General features: G+C 30.9%; 3 protein-coding genes across 3 annotated transcripts; 1 reads left to right on the top strand and 2 right to left on the bottom strand.

The window, feature by feature from the left end:
* The first annotated feature begins 628 nt into the window (after window positions 1-628).
* LOC133289449 (arabinogalactan protein 21-like) lies at window positions 629-1,041 on the top strand. The gene has a single exon (XM_061487384.1). It carries the CDS (start codon window positions 695-697, stop codon window positions 869-871), a length of 177 nt encoding a protein of 58 aa, XP_061343368.1. The 5' UTR covers window positions 629-694; the 3' UTR covers window positions 872-1,041.
* A 9,509-nt stretch (window positions 1,042-10,550) lies between these two features.
* LOC133289434 (uncharacterized) lies at window positions 10,551-12,628 on the bottom strand. Its single transcript, XM_061487364.1, has 2 exons — window positions 11,607-12,628; window positions 10,551-11,045 (listed from the first exon to the last, which is right to left on the bottom strand). The coding sequence occupies exons 1-2, from the start codon at window positions 12,375-12,377 to the stop codon at window positions 10,929-10,931; spliced, it is 888 nt and encodes a 295-aa protein (XP_061343348.1). The 5' UTR covers window positions 12,378-12,628; the 3' UTR covers window positions 10,551-10,928.
* A 5,493-nt stretch (window positions 12,629-18,121) lies between these two features.
* Window positions 18,122-22,995, bottom strand: LOC133289440 (5'-adenylylsulfate reductase-like 5). The gene is made up of 4 exons (XM_061487369.1): window positions 22,790-22,995; window positions 19,720-19,901; window positions 19,288-19,412; window positions 18,122-18,823 (listed from the first exon to the last, which is right to left on the bottom strand). The coding sequence occupies exons 1-4, from the start codon at window positions 22,931-22,933 to the stop codon at window positions 18,408-18,410; spliced, it is 867 nt and encodes a 288-aa protein (XP_061343353.1). The 5' UTR covers window positions 22,934-22,995; the 3' UTR covers window positions 18,122-18,407.
* Window positions 22,996-24,876: the final 1,881 nt, after the last annotated feature.

Below are 24,876 nucleotides of genomic sequence, written 5' to 3'. Positions count from 1 at the left end.
ATAATCACGAACCCGAAGAGAAACGTGAGAGAATAAGTTAATGAGATTAGTAGGTTGACATCAAAGTTATCAATGTCCAAATCGTATTATATATACACAAACAATTGGAAGAATAAGTGAATATCCAGATAACAGAAGTCTCTTTCCACCAAATAATAAAAAAAAAAGTCTCAAAACAGCTCAACAATACTTACCACCACCCCACGATTTTGTTAAATTATCTACGTATTGGAAACAACAAGGAAAAAAAAAACAATTAAATACAAAAAGTAAATTGCTAAAAATATTTAAGTATTACACCCCAAATTATTATGACCAAAAATAACAAAGAATAAGTGGCCAACCGGCAACCACAACAAGACACAAATCACTCCAATTATTTTCCTTCAACCAAAGCCGTTGAAAAGTTATATAGTTTTGTAATTTTTTATTTAATTTTTTCAAAAAAAGAAAACTTTAAAAAATTAAGGAAAAAAAGAAGGGTGACCCTACAAACCGTTGGCGACAGCTGTATGGCACCAAGGATTCCAATAAAGACGCACTGTCCAACAATCTTCCCTTTGCCACCAACTATATAAAATCACCCTTAGCCGCACAATGTTCTCCACCCACTACACATTGTCTCAAAAGACTTTCTCTTTCTCTTTCTCACAACAAGAAAAAAGAAGAAAAAAAAAGAGAACATTTTTGAGCAATGGAGGCTTTGAAGATGAAGCTTTTCTTGGCTATGGTGGTGATGTTGGTTATGGCAGCAACAAATGTCTCAGCTGCTGAGGCACCAGCACCAAGTCCCACATCAGATGCCACCACCCTCTTTGTGCCAACTGCTTTTGCTTCTCTCATTGCTCTTGCATTTGGCTTTGTCTTCTGATTCCTCAACCGGATTTGGTTTCTAATTTACATGTGAAGTTCGATTTGTGCAGAGGTTGTTATGTTTTTCTATATTATTAATCATTCATATTCTTATGTAACACATTCATTCCTCATTGTACTTTTTATGGGTTGTGACTATGTAATCTTATTGTGATTTGTTTGGTTTCACTCATTTGACCCCATTTTTATCTTTTAATTAAGCTTCCTTTTAATTTCTTCTTTTGTGGGGGGTAATCAAGCGTGCAACGTTATTGTTTTCAGTTTTAGGTCCTATTAATTTCACATTAATTTATATATCATGTGCAAATTTATTATTCCCCAAAAAAAACAATTTTGGTTTGTTATTATAGCTCACAAAAGTTTCCCTTTTTTCTTGAAATAAAAAAAAGGACTTCAGAGTTTCTTTGTTTGAGCAAGACACTGAACGTGGTTTGTTGAATGTTTGTTTTAATAGTTTTTATATAAAAATAATTACTTTTTTTAAATATTCTCAAAAAATTATTGATTTTTTCTTTTCTTGAAATAAACTAATTTAAAGACAAACTTATGTCTTGGCAACCCTCTGTCAGGAAACCGAGTTCTGCCAACTTGATATGACATTAAATCAACGCATAACGTCAGAAGAAATTATAAACTTTAAAGATAAAAGTCGAATTTATATTTTTACAACTTTACACCATGTAAACACAATATTGTCAGAGATAATTATTTTATGTAAAATGAAAAAAATGATTTCTCAAAATTTAAAGTCTTACCTCACCAAAAAAATAAAATAAAAAAAGTCTTAAAATTTATCAAATTTTATAAAATGGGCACATAACATAACTCATGATTGCTACGTAATAATATTTGTCAATGTTTGAACAGCCGTCGGTCAAAAAGACTGCCTCGCAGTGCTAAAAGTTTGAGAATCATTTTATCCTTTTTTGAAGTTTTAAGAACTACAATACACTGTTAGAGTCAAATTAAACGGTATAAATTAGTTTACCGGAAAAAAGAAAAAGGTATAAATTAGACTTTATAAAGAGCAATAATTTTTTCTAGTTTTACGAGAATGAATGAACCCTTTCTTTTTTTCTTTTTGGAATATGTCATAGGGGAATAAGTTTTTCCGGTGGTAGAGAAACTATTCCTCTCCTCCACTCATATTGAAAATTTTGACTTTTTCTTTTATATGGTGGATTCCTCATATTTTATTTCTATAGCATTAGACAACATATTTCATGTGACATGAGACTTATATTTTTCTATATCATAACATTCTTTGATTTTTAAAGAAGGTGATTGTAAAATCCTCTACTCATAACATCATAATTGCGAGCATTTGGTGACTTGAAGTGTGGGTGGTTTTGTTTAAATTTATGTGAAAACAGTGCACTGTATTTTCTTAAAATTTGGGAGTTTTGTAAAGTATTATTGGCTTCGTTTAAAAAAAAAATTACTATTTTAAATTATTTATTATTTTACAAATCAAGAAGATATTAAGTTTTTTAATTTATTCTTATTCTTTATTTATGTAAAATGAAAGACAAATGTTAAAGATATTTATTATTTCAATACCCTGTTTATTATTAGGTGAAATATCATGCTAATTCCACCAAGAGAGAGTGGATCCATATTATTTTATCTGAAAAATATTTATGCAATTACTGCAGATAAGTTATTTGCATTTACTTTCAAAACGACGTCGTTTTGGGTTAAAAAATTATAATTATAAAAACTATAATAATCCTGAAATAAATTAAAATTATAAAAACATCATGATTTCTGTCTCAAAACGACGTCGTATTGAACTTATTGCAGATAACTTATTTGCAGTAACTGCAGAAAAAGCAAATCCTTATTTTATATGAGTCTCACATAAAATTTTATCTGATAAAAAAAAAGGGTTAAAAAGAATGTAGGGAATGTGTTATTTGCGTTCCACTTAAATAGAATGAAAAAGAGCATTAATAGAGGAAAGTGACGGTAATTTAGTCAAAAACTATTATATTTTTCTATAACAATAATTGACTAAATGTTTTGGAGATGATATTTAAGTTGATAATTCTAAGTTTTTAAATTTGTGTTCAAAAGTTAACTGGAAAGGCATACATTCCCCCATGTTTTTGTAAACGATTAAGATTCGATCTGATGCAATTCATTCTATTCCAATCAATGAAGAGAGTTATTTATCACCACCTTTTATCTCCCTTAATTTATCACCTAGCATGGTACACCGTTGATTTTGCTATGTCTATATCTATACATTGGTGTAGAAGAGATTTTGATCCAAAAGAGAGAGGGGTGTCTTTGAAATTTTGGACCATGTGCGTGTCTAGATTTTGATCATTTCATATTAAAAAAAAAAAATATCACATGATTATGTGGGTAATTATAATTTATAACTATATAAAGATGAATTAATAATTATAAATAATTGTAATCTTTCCACATAACATGGTTATATTTTTTTAAATGAGATGATCTATTTCCTTATATTTGTGCATATATTCTTCGAACCCAAATCTCTTCTACGTTCATCGAAAATTTATTTTGGCAATGATTAACTTGAACATTTTTCACTTTAATATTATGAATGCATGCATGACATAGTTATTACTCATTTATAATTTTTATAACTCCCCATTGGTAACCACAGTATCACAATAACATGTTACATGTTCGATGGAAAACAATATACTACTAAATGACATTAATTAAATAATTGAATTCATTTATAAGTTGTATAATGTATCATATTTGTTTTTAATTTAGAACTGCTATATTTAATGCTGATGTTTTATAATTCACATTTCAAAAAGGATTTTATTGGATTATACACTTTTGCTAATTCATTTGAGGGTTTGTTTTTTCTGATGTTACTTTATATAACTTTATCTAATGTTCATTAAAACGACATTGTTTTGGGACGGAAATCATGGTATTTTTGTAATTTTAATTTATTTCAGGGTTATAATAGTCTTTATCACTCTAATTTTTTAATTTTCCAACCTCAAAACGACGTCGTTTCGATGAACATTAGATAAAGTTATCTAAAGTAACATCGGAAACTTTTCCCCCTTCATTTGAATACAAATGGCCATGTTTTGTTGGTTGCCAACTTTATTTAGTACTTCTTCGAAACTTGGGCCTTAGTAACTGAGTCAGTTTAGGACAGATAGTTAAACCAAATCCCATAAAACTTGGGCTTAGTTGACCATTTCACCGGGCCTATTCACAGGCTTGAGATTTGGAGAGGTAGTTATAAAAATGGTTGGAGGTCGTTGTTGTCTTTGAAATTTTGGGGGAGGACTGCTAACAAGAAAACATTATAATTTAATTTTACATTATTGCATTATTTTCTTATATATATTATAATGGATTGGGATACTCATGTACTTTAGTTATAATTTGGCTTAGAAAACTTACAGTATCATTGTTTTTATCCCTTCTTTTAGCATGGGATTTCTTCGTATATAATCATATACTTGGGCTATAATTGCCTAAAGCTAGGAAAGCTCACAACATTACTATTTTTATCTCTGTTTTAAACATGAGATGTCTTTATTTTTTTCAATTTTTTCAAATGTTGTTTCATTGATATATTATGGGCCGTTTAAGGAGAAGGTGTGCGGAGCAAATTGATTCCGATTAACATGCTGATACATTTGGGCTATAAATTGCTCAAAGCATGAGAGTTTTTAACATCATTATGAGTTGTCATTTGTCAAGCAATACATAAGCATATGAATAACCGTTCTTTATTATCAGGAACGTGCACTCTGTCTAATTAATTAATTTGGTTGTTTTTGTTATCAAAAAAAAAAGAAAATTTGGTTGTTTTATTTTTTTAAATAATTAATTAAATTTTTGTTTTGTTTTTCTTGTAATTACTACGAGTTTGTTTTCGTTTCATTTTCCCATTCCAATGTTAGAGCTTGCCAATTAATTGTGTATGGTACTGTATTAATTGTCTAATATATAGATATTTGATTGTTTAATTAGTGGAATTTATGTTTGTTTAGTAAAATATAATAGTAGACGTTTTGGTAGAGAGATAAGTTTTAGATTCTCAGAAAACTTACGTTTACAAATTTTAGGTACTCACATTTGGTAAAAATATTTTCGAAATTTTTCTGAAAAAATAAAATTTATGAAAATTAAAATTGTGAATAAAAATCATATAAAATAATGTCATCATAAGAGTGATATTTCTGGATTCCGATCCGATTAAAATATTTTACATAATTTATAAACATAAATAACCCTTTTTCGAAAATACCTTATCTTGTTATTTTATAAAATAACATTTTTTTTTTGCCTGTTACAGGTCCCTTTTCCCGCGTCTCTCTTGTCGCTGCCCTCCGTCTTTCTCCATCGTTCAGTTGTTTGCCGGTGTTGTTGTGTCTCCGGTGGGCAAGGCTGTTTCTCACACTTTCTTTTTATTATTTCTATAGGTTTATCAAATACAATTCATCATGTTGATCTCGTTCCTTTGCCTCAGCTATCATGCTTAGTGCTATTGGTGTTGCGCTCATTTGGGAATGAATTCTTCCTCCTTTGCTGTGGTGCTATTGGGTATTCTTTTGACCTTGAAGTGTTCGACGAAATGCTTCTTAGACTAACAAGTGGTGCTGCGTTTGCACATTGTTCTACATTATCAGGATATGCTATTTTTTTTTAATCTGTCAATTTTTTACTGTTTGGGTTGTACTTGGCCAATTAGTTTTAGGGATAGGATATTATCATAATCAAATAGTGTTACTACTAATCAAATTCATCGTTAGATCAATTATGTTAGTTTAACAGTTATATTTATTTTCATCTTTGTATGATTATGATTCTTCATATTTAATACTTTATATTTATTTCCACTTTTGTATGGTTATGATTTCCCATATTTAATGTTTTCACTTTAAATATGTGAAATCATAACCATACAAAGATGAAAATAAATATAACCGTTAGATCAACATAATCGATCTAACGGTGAAATTGATTGGTAGTAACATTACTTGTTACAATATATTTCCCCTTAGTTTTATCTTCACACATGTCTGTGTAATATCAGGAATTTTTTTATAAAATTTATCAAATAATAGTTTTGTAAAATCAGCTCATATTCCCAAGTATCATCGGCAGCCAAACATAGAATTAAGAAACTCAAGCTAAAAAAAAAAAAAAAAAAACTCAATCTAACATTCTTGACAATATTTTGGTCTACAAAATGACTTTTTAGTAATATTTCTGAGAAATTCACTCTCTTAGCATAATTCTCAGAATCGTGATTCTCAAAAAAAAAAAAAAAATTACTATACCAAACACCCCGTTAAGATTATCTAACTGATTGGTGGATGTCAAACTCGCTATCATCTCATGGAGAAGAATTTTGGTGGTCTCGGACCACCATTAATTCAGTGGTCCTAACCAATCAGAATGAGACAACTATTGAAGAAAGAGAAGAGAGGAGAAATAAAAAATAAACTTTTATACAAGTGTCACTTACTGAATGGAAGGACCACATAAGACCTGACGCACCATAAATTTTTCCCTTCTCATGGAAATTTGGCACATCAACCACTAAGTCACAACAATTTATTTGTTGTAATTTTCATATTATATTTATTATGAAAAAAATATTTCTTCTTTTATTTCAGAATCTTGTTTTTTGTTATACTTACATAAAAGTGGGATCCATTAATATTTTTTCTTTATTCTCTTTACATTGGGACTCACTTATTTTTATGTGAATGTGACAAAAAAATTTCTATAATAAAAACAGAAATATTAAACCCATTTATTATATACCAAATGTAAATTTTGTTGTATTACTATACAAGAAATTGAGTTAATTTTCTATTTGATAACTATAATATATCTTAACCAATTACAGAAACATAAGCTCTAACAAAAAAAATTTAAAATATGAATTTTTTCTTATCATTTGATTCATTTTTTTTAAAATATTAATTTATTTTAGGGATTAATGTTTCTCTTGAAAAAACGAGATAAAATTATTTCCTGCAATTACAAAATAGTACTTTTTTGCCATTTAAAAAAAATGTAGGATATTTTATTAAAATTCATAATACAAGAGGAAATTAAAATACATTATTTTTTTTTTCTAAACCCCAAAACGATGTTGTTTTCAAATTATAAGAGATAACATTATCTCCTTTTGCAAGAGAAAGAATTTTTCATTTATTTTATTCTGAAATATATAAATTTAAGTTTATAAAAATATATTAAATTTAAGTTCAAACTAATCAAAATATAATAAACACAAATTTAAACAAATTTATCAAAATACATCAAACTATAAATTTAAATTTTAAAGATAATTATAAATCATGAATTATTAATATATATATATTATTTTGAATTTATATTTTATAGTTAAAGGTTGAATCAAATTTATCTAAACATAAATTTGTTGTCCATTTTGGTGGACCTATTATTATATTTATTATATAAATTCGATTCAACTTTTAATTTAATAAAATATAAATTCAAAATAATAAATACCATAATAAAAAAAATTACGTTTACGGGTTATATATAAAATAATTAATGATTTATAAATAAAAGTTGCAAAAATTTTACATAATAAATAGATTGAAGAAAAATGCAAAAATCAAGAAATAAGGAGTTAAAAAATAAACAAAAGAAAGAGATAAAGCCTTTTTCATTCAAACCTGGCAATATCAATTCAGATATAAGGAGCATAGCATTGTAGAAGATTCAGCATTCTAAATACTCATCACTCTTTCGACAAAAACAAAGCAATACTTAGAATTTTAGCCTTTCGTATAGAAAAAAAATAATTTATTTTTTCATGCAACATCTTAGCATTTACCTTTAAAGAGTAAAACAAAGAGTAAAAAACATAATAAAAGTCAAGATTCTTCTTACGAGTAAAAGATTTCTTATTAGATAAAGATTTCCCTCCGCATCACATGAGGTTATTTAGATAACTTTAGTAAATTTTTTTTACTACTAATTGTTTTGAAATATTCTCTTTGTTCAGGGGACAGGACTTGTTAGTTGTTAACATTTAAACCTCTTAATAGTTAATACCCCTACAATGATTATAGACAAGTAGACTAATTAATAAATCAGGACAAGATTCGGGGAGAAAGGAAAAAAAAATAAAAATAAGAATAAAAACCAGTCGAATTAATGAATTATATTATTGCTTAGTGGTTACTATTGTCTCAATGAGCAAATAATTTGCAAGGAAACACATTCAACAAAGATTCTCCCTCATATGATATCCCAACCTTTTCTAACCGAAGTTTAGAATCTTGAATTATTGGAATCCCATGGCTACCCCACATCATCACATGGCAAACATATCCTATATAGGTTTGAAGAATCAGTTTTGGTGGTTGCTTCCTTCCAAGCACTTGGTATTTAACACATAATTCCGATCGGGGCCATCACATCATCCAATTACTCTCATTCCTGTTAACCTCTCCACACTATGTCACAAATTTAATTTGACACTGCAGCCAATGAATATCGTGTCCCATTTGTGCTCCTCTTTAGGCTCATTTTTTTTCAAGAGGGGTCATGTCTCCATAAATCTCATTTTGTTAGATAGTTCGGTTGTTCAATCAGTCATTTTCCCTGCTCTTCAAAGTATGGTGGCTTGATTCATGTCACAAATATCTTTCATTTTAGTGGAGAAATCTCATCAGTTTGCCCTTGGATTCATTTGGCTATGTCCCTTTTCAGAGAGACGTAAGCACAAGAGATAAGAAACTGCAGCTTTATTTGTCATGCCTTTTTATAATGGAAAAATAATAATAATTTGGGAAGATGAAGTTTATTCTTTGGAAAAAAGAAATATCGTTTAAAAAGACACAAGGGATAAGAAATATCGTTTATATAAAACCTAACCAATAATATTTTGTGTAAATTTGAAAAATTATTTTCTTTTTTTCTCTTCTAGTCATATCGCTGATGTGTAAAATAAAAAAGAGAGCAACTTGTCAGATTTACACAAAATCTGACCGGTCAGACTTTGTGTAAGTACTAAAAGAACACAACTTATGTTCTTTTAAATGACATCCACTTAATTCGTATTTTTTATTTGATAGCATATTAGTAAAGGGAAATATTCGAGGTAATATAACTTTATATATGGGCTCGATCATTTTTTTTATTTATTTATTTAGTAAAATAGTCATGATCACTATCATTAAGCCCAGATTTGTTATTGAATTGATTAAGGTAATGGATTAATGGATTATTGATTCAATTCGTAAATAATTGGTTGAACTGATTAAATAAAACTTATGTAAAAAATATATAAATAGAAGTAATACAATAATTAAAATGATTTGACTTAATGGTTAGCATTTCATTCCTCTACATTTAGGTGCCAAATTTAACTTCCAAAAGTGTAATTATAGTGAAATATTTTGTCAAAATTTTCAAGAATCGATATTCGATTCAATTAAAAAATTGAAACCGGATTAGCAGGGGTTGAAACAATTTTTGACAAAGTTGCATGCATGATTGATCATTTGATTGAATCAGATTGATTAGTGATCCGACTCAACGGATCAGATCAAATCAGTTTTAATAGCTCTAGTCGTGACATAATCATTGTTGTTGTTATCATAATCATTGACATATTTTTTTCAGACAATTATTAATGTGTTCTCTAAATACATCTTTCTAATATCCTCCAATTGTTTAAAATAAAATAAAAAAAAAAACAAAAAAAAAACATTTAACATATAATAAAGGGCAATGTTAATCTTATACTATAGGCAAATTTTCTTATCTCCTTTTTATACATAGAAAGCTGTGTTATTTCTTTTTTTATTTTTTTCTTCTGTTTTGTAGTGGGTCCCACTTCAAGTTAAGTGTGCAGAAGACCACTTTTTTTTTTTCTGTAACATAAGAATACAATTACCCTATAATATAATAACTATACACAAGTAATGCGGCAATGGTGTAAAATTTGAATTATTAAAAATGAAATGAAGTCAGTTGTTACCTAACGATTTATGTATGAAGTAATAAAGGAGTATGTGAAAAGCATTTTGAATATAAGCGGAAATTAAATAATAACCTAATACAATTTATCCAAATCCTACGCCACTGAACCAATCTTAATGTCTTAAATATACGAAATTTATTTGATTGGATCACGGTATTTGTTCAGTGGTATGTAAATGTCAATAAGCCTAAAGCAATAACGCGGCTTAGGACTTAACCCCCGTCAAGACCTCCTCTAATTACTGTTATGAATTGAGATCTATCTATTAGGTACACATTATGTTTCACTTTAAATGGATTTTTTTTTTTTTTATAATTTACTAATTTAATGTCGAAAAGTTCTGATGTTGGAATTTTGAACCTCAGAACTATTATGGAAGAACATTATAGTTCCTGGTAATTATTTTTTATGCCATCCAATTTAATTAGGGCAAATCTTAAAAGAACGGTAAAATTAGTTCGGAACGTTAGATATTTGAATCTAAAATATCTATATATTTCTCGAAATATATAATTTATAATTTTATTTTAAACTATATTCGATGCGACAGAAATATATTAAATTTTTTCACAGATAGGATACCCTGCTACATGTTCACGTGCCATCGTTTCAAAGCGTATAAGCAAGAATTAATTAGTTAATAATAGAAGTGGGTGTTAATTTCTTAACACGCTTTCCTTCATGACTTTATCCCATACATAAAGATAATTGCTGGCACACAATATGTAATTATAGCTCCTTATCTCAGCTTTTGGTGGAACATGCCTAACATTTTCAAGTTTCAATACCCATTGCCATTACCACCGCTCATTCTTTTCCAAAACCTTTCATTGCTCCATAACTTGGCGAAACTATCAAACTAACCTTTTCATCCTTCAAATGCAAATGTATAAAATAATAATATTAAAACAGCCCCTAATCTGCGACTTTATTTACAAGACACCATTCCTCATTATTCTATTCACAAAAACTATATGATAAAAGCCAGAATAGAAGATTTTGACATATTGTTGACCCATTATAGAATCCAAAAGTTCCATGAAGGCGCTTAATCAGTGCCTCAGAGACCATCATAGTAACCACCATAGGTTATGTGAGCTCTGCTCAAAGGAACACCCCTTACTGCAGAAATTGCTTCATTCAATTTGGTTGCATGCTGTACCATTTCCTTAATCCTCTGCAATCAAAATTAAGGGTCATTTCAATAATTCAATATCCCAAGATCCACATCAGTTGAATATTGGACCTGATCTAATGAACTGATCAAGAATAGTAAAATTCCACACTTGTGTAAAATATATAAATTGTGTAATTCAGTGACTTACACAAAGTCTGACTAGTTAGATTTTGTGTAAATCTAAAAAAGTTACTTTTTTTTTTTTTAATTTACACATCAGCGATGTTATCGGGAAGAGAAAAAAAAAATAACATTTCAGATTACACAAAATCTGACCGGTCAAACTTTGTGTAAATCATTTAACAAAATATAAATTTGTGTCTTTTTTCCCAAAATTTTCTCATTAAAATATGAGAAAACATCAAATCCAGTAAACAAAGACCATTTCTTCCCCCACCCCACTCCCTTTTTTCTTTTCTCTGACATCACTTCATCATATAACAGGATTGGTTATTCCATCACAATCCTATACTAAATTATGCATGAAACCAGGACTAAAAAAAATTCAAATTGATAACTGAAAAATAACCCAACAAAAATTTTTGTGAGACATTTGCTGACCTTGTCATCAGCATAGATCTGGAACCGAATCTTCTGGTCCTGGTGGGGTTTGTTTCTTTGCTGGCTTCCAAAGAACAAGACACAGATTGTGGCAGCAGCAACACCAAAAGAACAGATAGCTCCAACCCCAGTCAAGCTCCACTTCCATAAGTTGAAACCATCAGTAGTATCCTCTTCATCTTCCTCTTCTTTATCACAATTCATGATAACCATTTCTTTCTCAATCTTCATTCTTGGAGATGCCATGATCTCCATGGCCTCATCTTTGTCCTCAAATTTCAAGGCACCACTAGCATCAAGTGGAGGAAACAATCCTCTACCACAGGACTTTGGGGAGTCCATTTTCATGTCGACAAATTCATTTTCCTTGATCTTGAAGAAAACCTGGGAAACAGTGTCTTCATCAGCTTCCACAACAGTTCCTCCTACCTGGGAGGCTTTGGTTTTCTCTATGGTGGGTGGTGATGGGATCAGAGTGACTCCAACATCATCTTTAGTGTTTTCTTCCACTAATCCATCATCTGGGACCTTCCCAATTCTGGGTTCCAATTGAATTGGAACATGGACTAGTTGTTTTGGAACCACACTTGGATGATTCCTTGGTGGTTCAATGGTTTTCCTGGATTTTGGTGAGGTGCAGAAGTAATTGTCAAAAACACTTTTTGAATCTGAGTTTCTTTTCCCCAAGAGAATCTGATTCTCATCATCACCATCTTCATTTTTATCAAGGAAGCCATCATCAGAAAGGAGCACCCACTCATTAATATCCATCTTCACCAGTGTTCTTCTGGATCAAGAAGAGTGATCAAAAGGAAGGTTGGTTTATATAAGAAAAAGAGAAGAAGAAGAAGAAGGAGGAGGGGATAAAAAAAGATGGTTTTTTGAATATTGGGTGTTGATTTGATGAATCAAAGAAGGTGGCTTTTGTGGAGTTTTGCGTGGAATTTGATCACTACAAATAAGAGCAAGAGCCACCATTAAGGCGTCCTCTTGCTACTGAAATGTGAAGACTGAACTCATATGTCATGACACATATGGTTTGAAGTGAGTGCTTATCCATCTTAAAGATGACAAATAAGGGAATGGTCCAGATGGCCCCACATAAGACTCTATGGTAGCATTCTTCTTGAACCTTTGTGTATTTCTTTTTAATTTTCTATTGGAAATTGGACTGCTAAACTTTAAATAAAATAATTAATTATGACTGTTAGGTTTCGGATAAAAGTGAGTTTTGAATGCAAAAATAGAGGGGGAGTAATGGCCAAGCTAACAAAAGATTTTACTTTTTATTTTCTTATTGAGGTATTGTGATTTTGTAAGCTAACAACAGCGGGGAGGTTTTTTATTGCTGAAGAAAAGAAAATATTCCTTTTTTACTTTCAATCTATCTGTTTAGATTTAGAGAGAGATTGTAGGTTGCTTGTGGAGTGTGCTTGAGATGATACTGATGGGTTTGATGTTCTGGAAGGCAAAAAAAAAAAAAAAAAAGACTTGTTCAACAAGGCACAAGTGTCCATAGATTGGTATCATTGTGAAGTTTCCCCTTTTTCTATTTCATTTATGAGACGGTTTAAAATTTAATAACCCCTGATTTAGGGCATGCTACTTTTTTTTTACCAAAAGAAAAAAAGATATGTTACATGGTTCCTTATCTTGCACATCATGAAATCACGCATTCAAAGTTACATTACTAAATTAAACCATTGCAATGCTTTTGGTAATTAAAAAAAGAAAAAGTTGAACAATGGTGATGGTTTTCCATCCTCTCATACGGCCAGTCAGACTCTCCAAATTATATACCAAATAAGTGTTTAACAAAAAAGATCCTGCAGAGTAGACAGGAAAATATTACCAATTGAGTATTAATTTATAATAGGGGAGAGTTATATTTATAAATTTTTTATGGGAAAAGTGTTTGTCATTTTAAATGACACAACTTATATCCTTTCACTCTCACAAAGAGGTGGGACCCACACCTTTATATTTTTTTATCCATTCTCTCTCCTCCTTTGTCTATCTCTTTCTCTCACTTAAAATGACACAATTTTACATCTTTTGAAATGATACACACTTTTTCTATTTTTTATTTATAAAGTCTTATAAATTATATCATGTACTCCTGAATGTATATTATGTATTTTCATAAATACATAATATAATTTGTAAATATTTATAAAAAAAAAATGTATAAACGGATTTTTCAAGTTGGAGTATCTTCTTTCTAGGGATGTGCATGGGTCGAACCGAATCGGTTTTTTTGAAAAATCGAACCGAATTGGTTTAAATGGTTCGGTTCGGAAGTGGTTCGGTTCGGTTGGAAACGGTTCGGTTGAAAACCGGTTCGGGTCGACCCTCTTTTGAAAAGAAAAATTTAAAATTTAAAAAATAAAGTTATAAAAATCAATTTGATTCGGTTTGAAAACATTTCGGTTCGGTTCGGAAATGGTTCGGTTCTTAAACTGGTTCTAAAAACCGGTTCGGTTCTTAAACTGGTTCTAAAAATTGATTCGGTTCATGAACTGGTTTTTAAAAACCGGTTATTTTAAGGGGCAGTTCGGTTCGATTCATGGTTCGATTCAGTTTTTTGGTTATTTTGCACCTCCCTATTTCTTTCAATGAATTTGGATCCAGTTATCTTATCTCTTTAATGTTGTTCTAGAGGTAAGTATGCTTACTTCTTTTAAAGTTCGTACTTATTATATTTTCAATATTTTAAAAACTTATACATACTTTCATTTTTATGTTAGAACTCTAATTTTTATTTTTATTTTAGATTTTCCTCCATGTTCATTATGTGAAGCTGAAATGATTTTATACGGTTGATTTACGTGTTTGATGGTAAACTTTTTTAAATAACATAACTATTAGATGATTTTCCTCCATAACTATTAGATGGTAAACTCATTTCCTATCCTTGAGGCCTATCCAAACCAAAAAAAAATGAATTGGATCGGATCGAATTTGGAAAAAAATCCAAACCGAAGGGATTAGATTAGATGATTTTTACTTTCAAAACCGATCCAATTCAGACCGCGAACACCGATATCCCTTACATATACGAGAATACAATTTTTTTAAAAAATTCACTTTTTTATTATGTAAGCAGAATGACGAGGTGGAGCGAAACTAATTGACCCATTTTGAAGTGGGTTGAAGGCACGACAAGTTACCCATGTTGCTACTTTTACTGGTTATACTATACTTATAGTTATTAAGTCATTAGAATTGATCTAGTGGTGAGAGATTTAAATAATTTGCATGATGTTATATATTCAAACTTTAGTACCATCATTATATAAAAGATAAATAAATAATAACCATAGTTTTTTGATTATTTTTCTCTTATGTGGACTATCAATTTAAGAAGCATAATCACACTAGATTGATACACTAACAAGATAAATTTATGGAAATACAGTTTCTCATATTGCATGAGAAAAATTATCTCATGCAACATATAAAAAAATAGATGAGATCCATTTTTCTCAGCTAATTTCAACGTGGCTATGCTTCACCGCTAACAATCATATAAATATACACATTTCTACAAGATAGTTTTCCTTGCCATATTTAAAAGGGATTAATGTTTATAATGTTGCACGAAATAATTTTATTTCTTACACACACATAAAAGTATATAGGGCGTATATTTTCTCTCTCTCTTTTTCATATGACTCTACATGGGCTCCACGTACTTTTATGTGTATGTAAGAGATAAAATTATCTCCTATAATATGAGAAACATTAATCTCTATTTAGAATATGAGAAAAACGTTTGTCCTTTTAAAGAATCTAGCTTTATGTTATTTTAAATGAAACGAGATCGTTTTGATGCATAATTGATAATTTTTTTACATTTTCTTTCCTCCACTTTCTCTCTCTTTCTAATTTCATGAAGGAGAGAGAATGTAAAAGATTACCAATTATGCACTAAAATAATATCGTTTTATCTAAAATAATAAAATTATATTCTTTAAAATAATAAATATTTTTCTTTAAAGTATTCCACGAAGCAAAATTAAAGGAACCTGGAGAAGAAAAAAAATTGAGCATTTATTTAAAAAAAAGGTTGAGAAGATAAGACAGCTGCAAAATCTAAAGTTTGTCTTTTGATGTTGCCCATTTACTCTGACAAAATCGGCTAGGTACAACATGTTAATGTTGGTTTCTTACCACATTGGTAATTGGCTATTAGCTACATCAATTAGCAGTGATTTTGTAGCTTCTGCGTGAATGTTAAGTTCGATTATGTTGAGTTTGGTACTGATACATGTATTATTCTTGCAAGCTACGTTCTTTAACCCTTTGAAATAGATGTTGATAGGTCATTTTCCCTGCCAAATCAGAGGCCAAAACTATGACCGAAAATATGGAATTGAAATTATTTGGGTCACTTGCACGCATTGCCAGTTGTCAACCAATCTATCAACGTGATAACCATGTCAAAACTCAAAAGGGACTGAAACTTACATATAAAAAATGAAAATGAAAATAAAAAAACCTGCATGTATGGCTCCTGTTCATATCGAAAAGGACTTGTGAGTTTCATTTATTATAAGAGGATTATTAAATCTCCATCGGTTAAAATATAAAAAAATAGTAGGCTTAGCTCATAGGTCATAGCCAATTAGAAAAGTAAATAAACAAATATATATATTAAAGTAACAAATCAAGTACAACTCTCCTAAATTTGTTAGGTTTAACATTTTTTAGAAAAGCATTTTACTTAAGAAGACAAATATTGGACTAAATCCAAGAACTATTTACCACAACACCAAAAACAGAAAGAAAGGAATAATTAGAAGTTTTATAGATTCATATATTTTTATTTTTTACTTTAGAAACTTTTATTCAAGTTTTAATTGACTAGCCATCTGCCCACGGTTGACCCAAAAAGCAAAAGGATAAAGAAAGAATTTGTTTAAGAGTCCTAAGGCTAATTATTAGGCCACGGGCAGTGTTTAATATTGTTGACGTATTGATTCTTCATTCCTGGTGTTTGTGTGCGGTGATTAAGCACTAATGTAATGTCTTTTTTCTACACAAAGCTTAACAAAATTCTAGAATTCCTCCTGAAACTTCACTTGCATTACAACTAGAAGATGTTGTGTGAGTCTCAATTACCATTATTATAAGTCGTTGGAAGAATTCACACCTAAATGCAAACTCTTGTGGACGCATAGAATTCCCTAGTCATTCCCTTGCTTGAAGATAGCATGTCATATGTTTCCCACGAGTCCTATGTTACGAATTATGGGAACTGGGAAGACACTAAGTTTTAAGATATATATTAGGAAAATATTACTCTCTTTTTACATAAGATATCTTATGTCATGTTCTCTCACTTCGATTTTCGTACTCCACCTTTTTTCTTTTTTTCTTGTAATAATGGGACCTACTTATTTTCTCTCTACAACATAAGATAACTATCTTATATTAAATGAGACTAATAAAACCCTATATATTAAGGGATTAATATTCCTCGTGTTGTATGGAATAATTTTATCTCCAATACACACATAAAAGTGTGTCGCCCCTTGTGGGGCTATGCGAAGAGAAGAAAGAGAAAAAGAAAATATGAACTCCATATACTTTTATTTGTATGTAGAAGATAAAATTATCTCCTACAACATAAAAAAACACTAATTCTATGTATTAATGTTGCTCTAACATAATTTTACATAGGCACAAGCCAAACAAAACAAAAGTGGGGTTTAAAAAGAAAGAAACAAAAAAGAAACAAAAAGTCAATGGTAGAGTTGCCATAGTTTGAGAAGCTGTAAAAGAAGCAACAAGTCGAAGTGCGGCATAAATAACTCATAACAAAGCCCAAGTTTCATAAATTGGACTTACCTCTGCTTCCATGGTTATTGGACGGGTTAACGTATGGGCCTAGTAGCGGGATAAAAGCTTAAATGAAAAAAATAACCATACCTGATCATGTAAAAATTTTGTATCTATTTCTACATTAACAAATGCTTACAAATGATAATTGGACTCAATATGTTTAATACTCATAAGAGAAGTGTGATACAGACACAATTTTCATGATATGAAATTTTAACATAAGACTATGCATTCCCCTCACAAGTCACAATTATCTTTTATAATTAACAAAATTGATTTTAAAGTGAGAACATCAAATTTTCACACAGACACCTACAGACAATACTTCAAAATTAATTTTGACAAGTAGAAACCAGCAGTTTTTCCAAAAAAACCCATACAAATATACTAAACGAAGTAACAGTAGTTAATGATATCAAAATACAGTCAAACTTCTAAAATAAATTATGTCAACATCAATTCTTCTAAAGGCTGCAATTTAAAACACAACCAAAAATAAAATGTATGTCCTTTCAGTTGTCTCCTACGACACAGTACCCCAGTTTTGGAAGCAAGAGGATGGCAGTGTAACAGGAGACAAACCCGTGAATGAAATGGACCTTTCTTGCTACCAAGTTACTTCAGCCAAATTTTAGTTTAGTAGACAGATTACCAAAAAAAAAAAAAAAGGAGAAAAAATAAGCTTCTTATTCAACTTAGAAAACGTGTGTATATATTCATTTAGACACAACTAATTTACAAAGAAGTTGTTCTCAAATTTACATGCATGTTAGCTTTCTCCTAAAAATCCAACTTAAACATTAAGATCGTTTTGCTAATATTAAAATTAGCAATAGGGAGAGAGAGGCCTATGTGTTCCCAAGCTTCTATGCAGCTTGGGAATATTATCTAAATAAACAAACTCTTTACATAAAGATTTGAGATTGTTAGTTCAAACATTAAGATTTGAGATTATCACCTAGCTGATGATGACTCACCTAGAGAAACAGAAGCCAGAGATGAGGCCCAAACCCGGGCACTCATGGCCCCTTCATGAAAGTTCCTGGCCTTGCATAATCTTAGCTTGGTCCAAATCCTCCTGACATCAATTGCGTTAACAACACGTCCCATCACTTGGCTTGTCTCTCCAAATATTTGCATGATCAAATGAGGAACATAGGAAAGACAGAATGCTTGGAGATGCAACATAATCTCAGGAAACACAGAGAGAATAATCCTCAAACAGAGAAACAATATAGATAATGCTAAGTAACGTTCCCTTCTTGATATTTCTTTGAGGGAGAAGCCCATCAATGACTTCATAGTTGAATGTTCATCATTCATCAAGCTACTTAGTTCACCAACAACAATATTATCACTCGCTTCAAATCCTGAGACAAGCACGTGATGTATATAAGCTTGCATTACATGGTAAGGTCATTATCATTTATCACTGTCACATAGTTGTTAGTATGGCGCGATAGATATCATTTATCGTGCGATATGATATGATACAGAAGCTAAGCGATATTTATCGACCTGTATTGGAACTAGTCATGTATCAGACCATGAATTACATTCACGATACAAAAAAAAATAGTTGAACAATACACAATACGTATTGCGATTCAACAACCTTGTCTGTAATTATCCGTCATTGGAAGTTTGCTAAGATTCTATATAAATGGTTGTTATTTTCAACACAATTTTTCTATGTAAATTCTGAGATTAAAAAAAAGGACACCCAAGGATCATTAACGGTGAATCACCAAGCTATCAAATCAGACTCTAGAAAGAAATGGTAGTCGTAGGAATTTCATCATAAATTTTCAAACAAAATTCAGGATATGCTAACCTGTGTTTCTCTCATAAAATTCTTTGAGGGAGCTAAGATTGTTTGGACCATGATATCTCACCCTAGATGTCTGGTTCACCAGTAAGATGGCAGGCAAGCTATGGATTCCATATTTTGAATATAAGCTGCAGGGAAAAACATATGAACAAAGACATCAAAAGAAATTCATAAAGTTTGACAATTGATTATGCCATAATTTCTGATGAACTTTAAATTCTATATATAAATTACAAAGGACCATAAAAAAGAATCTACTCTAACATTATTTCATGGCATTAGCCTAGTCAAAAGGAAGCTGAGGCACTGCTGAACAAAGAATGGACCCAAACACTGCAACTTGTATACAAAACCCAAATTATGCATGTAGCATGAAGACATAAATATCATAATTATCTAGAGACTAAAGAGCAGAAGCAAGGATAGCTTCAAAACCTTGGCAAAGCTGACGATTGCTCAAGTGCCAAATGTTCTACTTGAGGAAACATGGAACTAAGAACTTCAAACTCAGGACGCATTCTGCGTGAAAAAGGGCACCAGGAAGCATAGAAGAATATAGAAACGTATCCAACCCTCTTTCTGCCAGACAAAATCCCTTCTATGAAATTCCCATCCACCTGAACAAATCATAACAAAAAGTAAAATATATGTCACCAGAATATGCATATTGATACAATTTAAATAAACACATCACCAAAGAAACAGGAAAATATAATTAAATCTTCAAATCTGTGTAACTGTTAGCTCAAATAATGAGGTTCCAAGAAAATAACCAGTCCCAGGAAATTCTAAATCCAGCAATGCAACAATGCACACAAACACACATACAAAAATTATATTCAAAGATATATATATATATATATATATATATATATATATATATATATCTTTGAATATAATTTTTGTATCCAAGGTAAGATATTACAATCCGTGTTACATCACACAATTTACGTGCTCCCCCCTCTCTGATAGGTAAGATCTTGATTTTGACTACCTTAAATATATGCCAAACTGACCCACAAGGCAATCGTTTCTTTTTCTTTTTAAATATCAGGCTATAAGGTCTTATCATCATCCTCATGATTTTAGTTTTCAAGACCAATAACAATATAAGCAAAGCCATGATCTCTTTATTCTAAACAATCAATATTTTCTATCAACTAAAAGTAACAACATAGACTATTGAATTACTGAATTATGGGTCAGTGGAATTTTAGGCAGGCCTTTTCTTGGTTAGTAACTAGTGGGCCAATGGAAATTTAGGTGGGCCTTCTCTTGGTCAGTGACTACTAGTAATGCAGTACCTGCAACTCAGTCGCTGGTGGGACAGCAATAAGGAGATGAAAGCATACTGTGGATGAGAAGATCAGAAACTAGAAGAAAAAAAAAACTGCAGTTTGTTTGGGTTGGCAATAATTTTCTTCAGCAGGGTCCTTGTTGGGGCTGAATGAGAGAAACCAGAGACCAAAAAAGGGAATATGGCAGCATATAATTGGATAACATAAAGCTACCTTTATCTTTCAGATTTAATATCCAGGCTAATCTATTAGATTTTCCACATCATAATCCAAGTCATGTATTGCCGCCGACCCCAACAAATTTAAGATAAAGGAGATGTTGATTTTGATGTTGAATTCGAGTCATGTATTCTGGGAGAAGACAGTACTACTGGATACTCAAAACTGTAGTAAGACTAGACACAGTACCTGTGCTTCTTAGGCACTAACTAAATATCAATACATGAAACCCTAATCAATTCTAGTTAGTTATTGCTGAACACTAGCAAGCCAAATCACAAATCTCCCAAAAATTTATAACTTAAGAACGAAATATTCGGTTTCATGCAGTGAAAATCTCACATTCAAGATTTCAAGGAGAGAGACAGATTGAAATGATAACCCAATGAAAGGGCTATTTTCCATTTAAAAGGGAAATAAAAGTTAAAATTTGTAAAGAACCAATTCAACCCAAAAGCTTAAACTGTTGGGTAAGGTTTATATATCTCTAACAAAATTCAAAGTTCACAGTGATTAAGGCTCTTAGCTGAAGAAAATTTATTTATAACAAAAAAACAGAATCACCTAGAGAAAATATGAAGATTTCTAATACTCATTTTGATACTTTGAGTTTGAGCTTCACCTGGTAAACTTAGCTAATGTTGAGCAATGAACAAACTATAGGTTATATATAAATGGACTTTGCACTGGATCTTGGTATAACTACATACTTATCAGTTATCAAGTTTCCAAGCATGATTTATGTATGGGCTCTACAAAATGGAAAGTATATTCAAGACATTGACTTTATAAACATTGTCAATTAATTTTCTTCCTCAAGAAATAGAATCAGGAAAAAAATTTAAAATATAATTTATTTTCTTAACTGTAAAACAAGAAGGAAAACAAAAGTGTAAATGACTTGATTGTCATCATCAAAATGTTATCAATTTTCATGAGGAAAGTAATTATTGCCATTCATAAGATTTCATGGGGACTTGATGTTTCCTAAAAGAGATTTTGATAAGTGTTTCATCTTGTGCTTAGAAATCAGAATGTCCTCAAAAAGATACCAACATAATATTTGCCCAAGTTACATAACGTATTACATGGCATATCATCTGTAAAACACTGATGTTAAAACTGAGAATTTTAAGCAAGCTCCTCATCAGTGCTAAATAAATAATTTATAATATTTTTAGGCTTTTAGCGGACTAAAAAGTGGTGGGGAAAGAACCTGAGTTCGATTCCCACCAAATACATCTTTGAGGAGGGGCGAAGAGCTTTAACTATGACTAAGTCCCGACTTGGAATTAGTCTCATAGATGACTCAAAAGAGTTGAAGCTCGTAGGGATACCCGGTGGCCGACTCGCCTCAAAGAGGTAATTAGGGTCAGAATACCAAAAAAAAGTGAGGTCTAGTTTATTGTTTTTACTTGAACTGAGCAGAGTGTTATTTATTGGTACTAAGCATAGCAATAAAATGCCTCCATGCGAATGTGATTCCCTCCATAACAATCTAGGGACTAGGGAGTGATCCTTTATATCTATCAAAATAAATTACTTTCGAATTATTTTATATAGATGACTGGGATAGGACGACAAAAAGAAGTTCTAATAAACATATCAACCATATGATTGGAAATTCGCAACATGCTATCCTTCAACATTATATCCTCATCTTTCGTCCATAATCACGAATTTCCCAAAAGATTCCCACTTAGTTTTCCTTAGCTATTAGCCCTTAGATGATTGCCAACACCTAATATTCCGATTCCCCACTTTCAAATCATCAAACCAGAACCTAATTCTTCAAACGAGGACAACCAGCCATGAATCAAAACACCATTAATCACTAGCAAAACAAAAAGCCAACAAATCATAAACAATAAGATATCATATGAACGAATAAAAACAAATTCCCATAACCAAAATGACATAATAAAAAAAAAAACGGAAAGACACATAAAAATTGGAGATTTTGAAAGGTGGGGTAGATAAGCAGGCACCTGAAGAGGAGGGTTTGGGCAGATGGCGAGGGAGCATTGAGATTGAAGAGCATAGAGAAATGAAGCAGAAGCTGAAGGAGAGGCAGATGAGGATTGCATGAAAGAGAAATAAGTGATGAAGAGGAGAAGAAGCGAGGTGGCCATTGAAGATTGAAGAAGCCAACAAGGGTATGTTGTTATGCGCAAGAGTGAACAGAAAACAAAATACATTACATAACAAACCAAAAAGGCTATAAAGAAGGGTATTATTTTTCTCTCACATGAAAGAGAAACAAACATACAAACATGCATACACAAACTGTACAAACATGCATACACAAACTGTCAGGTAGGTAGATCATAGGTCACACTAAATAGAGGAAGAGAAATTCATATTATATTTTCTGTATCAATAAAAAATTTAGAGTAATATTATTTTTGGTCCTCAAAAAATTTTATGATGTTTATTTTAGTCCTAGCAAATAAAAAGATTATAAGATTATATGTGGTCTCTAAGAAATTCAAAGTGAACCCATTTTAGTCATTTTGAGAGATTAATATGGGTCTTTTTTGAATTTATGAGGGACCGCGACTTCAACTAAATAGATTCATTTTGAATTTCTTAGGGAAAATAAATAGCTTTTTTATTTGCTATGGACTAAAGCGGGCATCATAAAATTTGTTGAGGACCAAAAAGAATATTTACTTTAAAATTTATATATTATGTAACATCACAAAAATAATAACAAATGTGTGTTTGTGTTGTGCTATGTTGTTATCTCTTATTCTTCTCTCTGAATCTTAAAGCTCAAAAGTGTCTGGTTTGTTGGTGGTGTGGAGTGACATCAACTTGGGTGGGTTAAGGGGGAAATAGTAATCATGGAGTGGGTAAAGAAAATGGCCGGGTTGGATTTGGTTTGGTTTGTTGATTCCAACACAAGGGGTCCAAGGAACCTACTTTTCCAAGCTCCAAGCACTTATTGGTTATGTAAAAAAATATCAATAACAATCAAATAATTGTAGCTTAGTAGGCATATGAAAATTAAATAGGTGGAGTGAGATTATGTGATCGATCATCTTTAGTATTATTTTAGAAAGAGTTTAAAGTCTTAATTCTAAATTCGCCCGAACAAAATTACCTATCCTGGAGGATATTTATGGTTTTTTTTTTAAAAAAGAATATTAAGAACATGTTTTAATAAATATTTTTTTAAAAAAATTGAAAAAATAACTTTTAAATCATAAATTTTAGAGTAAACACCATTTTTAGTCCCTGGCAATATCTACGAAGTCCTTTTCTGTCCCTGACAATAAAAAAGGACCAAATTGGTCCCTGAAAGTACAAGAAAAGGGCCACTCTACATATTTGGGAGTTGACATAAGGACTAACATGGCCCTTTTTTTGTAATTTCAGGGACCAATTTGGTCCTTTTTTATTGCCAGGGACTAAAAAGGACTTCGTAGATATTGACAGGGACTAAAAAGGGTGTTTACTCTAAATTTTATCTGATACATATTAGTTTAAGGGAAATTATTGTCCATTTTACATGAGATAATTATCTCATGCTACTCTCACATAAAAAGTTGTGCCACCACATCATGTATCTATGATAGGAGATATTTATCCCCAATAACACGAGAGTAATAGAATCCTTAATTTAAACGCACAATAACATATAGGTGTAAAAATAATTATTATCTTAAAATTATTTAAAAGTTGATTTAAAATAATAATAATGTTTTCTAGCACGAAAGATTTTATAGAAAGCATCACAAATTCACAACTGACTCGCAGATAGGGGTGCTAAATGAACCAGGGGTCTTTGACTCGGCTCGTAAAGGCCAGAGCTTACATATCTAAAATTAGTTGTTAGCACTAGATTTGAACTTGTATAAAAGCTTGTTTAATAAAAAAGCTTCAGGCTCCAATTCAAAAGCTCGATCTTAGAGCCTCTCAGGCTGGCCTAATATATTATTTTTTATTTTTTATTACATTTTTTTTACTACTTTTAATAGCTCTCTCTTTCTCCCCAATCCATTCCACCCGATTTTATTGGGTAAACATAGTTTTTGAATGATTTTGTTCTATATTATGTTGTTTGGATAAA

This window comes from Gastrolobium bilobum, unplaced genomic scaffold, assembly GCF_033153095.1.
Source record: "Gastrolobium bilobum isolate Gb01-03AN ecotype WA unplaced genomic scaffold, APGP_CSIRO_Gbil_v1 utg3711, whole genome shotgun sequence".
Taxonomy (NCBI): domain Eukaryota; kingdom Viridiplantae; phylum Streptophyta; class Magnoliopsida; order Fabales; family Fabaceae; genus Gastrolobium; species Gastrolobium bilobum.
This window is presented reverse-complemented; position numbering and strand designations above follow the sequence as displayed.

What these genes read in the sequence shown, in the direction of transcription:
- LOC133289434 (XM_061487364.1), bottom strand. Translation starts at nt 12,377, where the DNA reads ATGGATATTAATGAGTGGGTGCTCCTTTCTGATGATGGCTTCCTTGAT. An exon ending in AGATCTATGCTGATGACAAG is followed by an intron (nt 11,046 to 11,606) that starts GTCAGCAAATGT and finishes TTTTGATTGCAG; the next exon opens with AGGATTAAGGAAATGGTACA.
- LOC133289440 (XM_061487369.1), bottom strand. Translation starts at nt 22,933, where the DNA reads ATGGCCACCTCGCTTCTTCTCCTCTTCATCACTTATTTCTCTTTCATG. An exon ending in CAATCGTCAGCTTTGCCAAG is followed by an intron (nt 19,413 to 19,719) that starts GTTTTGAAGCTA and finishes TTTTCCCTGCAG; the next exon opens with CTTATATTCAAAATATGGAA. An exon ending in ATTTTATGAGAGAAACACAG is followed by an intron (nt 18,824 to 19,287) that starts GTTAGCATATCC and finishes TGCTTGTCTCAG; the next exon opens with GATTTGAAGCGAGTGATAAT.
- LOC133289449 (XM_061487384.1), top strand. Translation starts at nt 695, where the DNA reads ATGGAGGCTTTGAAGATGAAGCTTTTCTTGGCTATGGTGGTGATGTTG.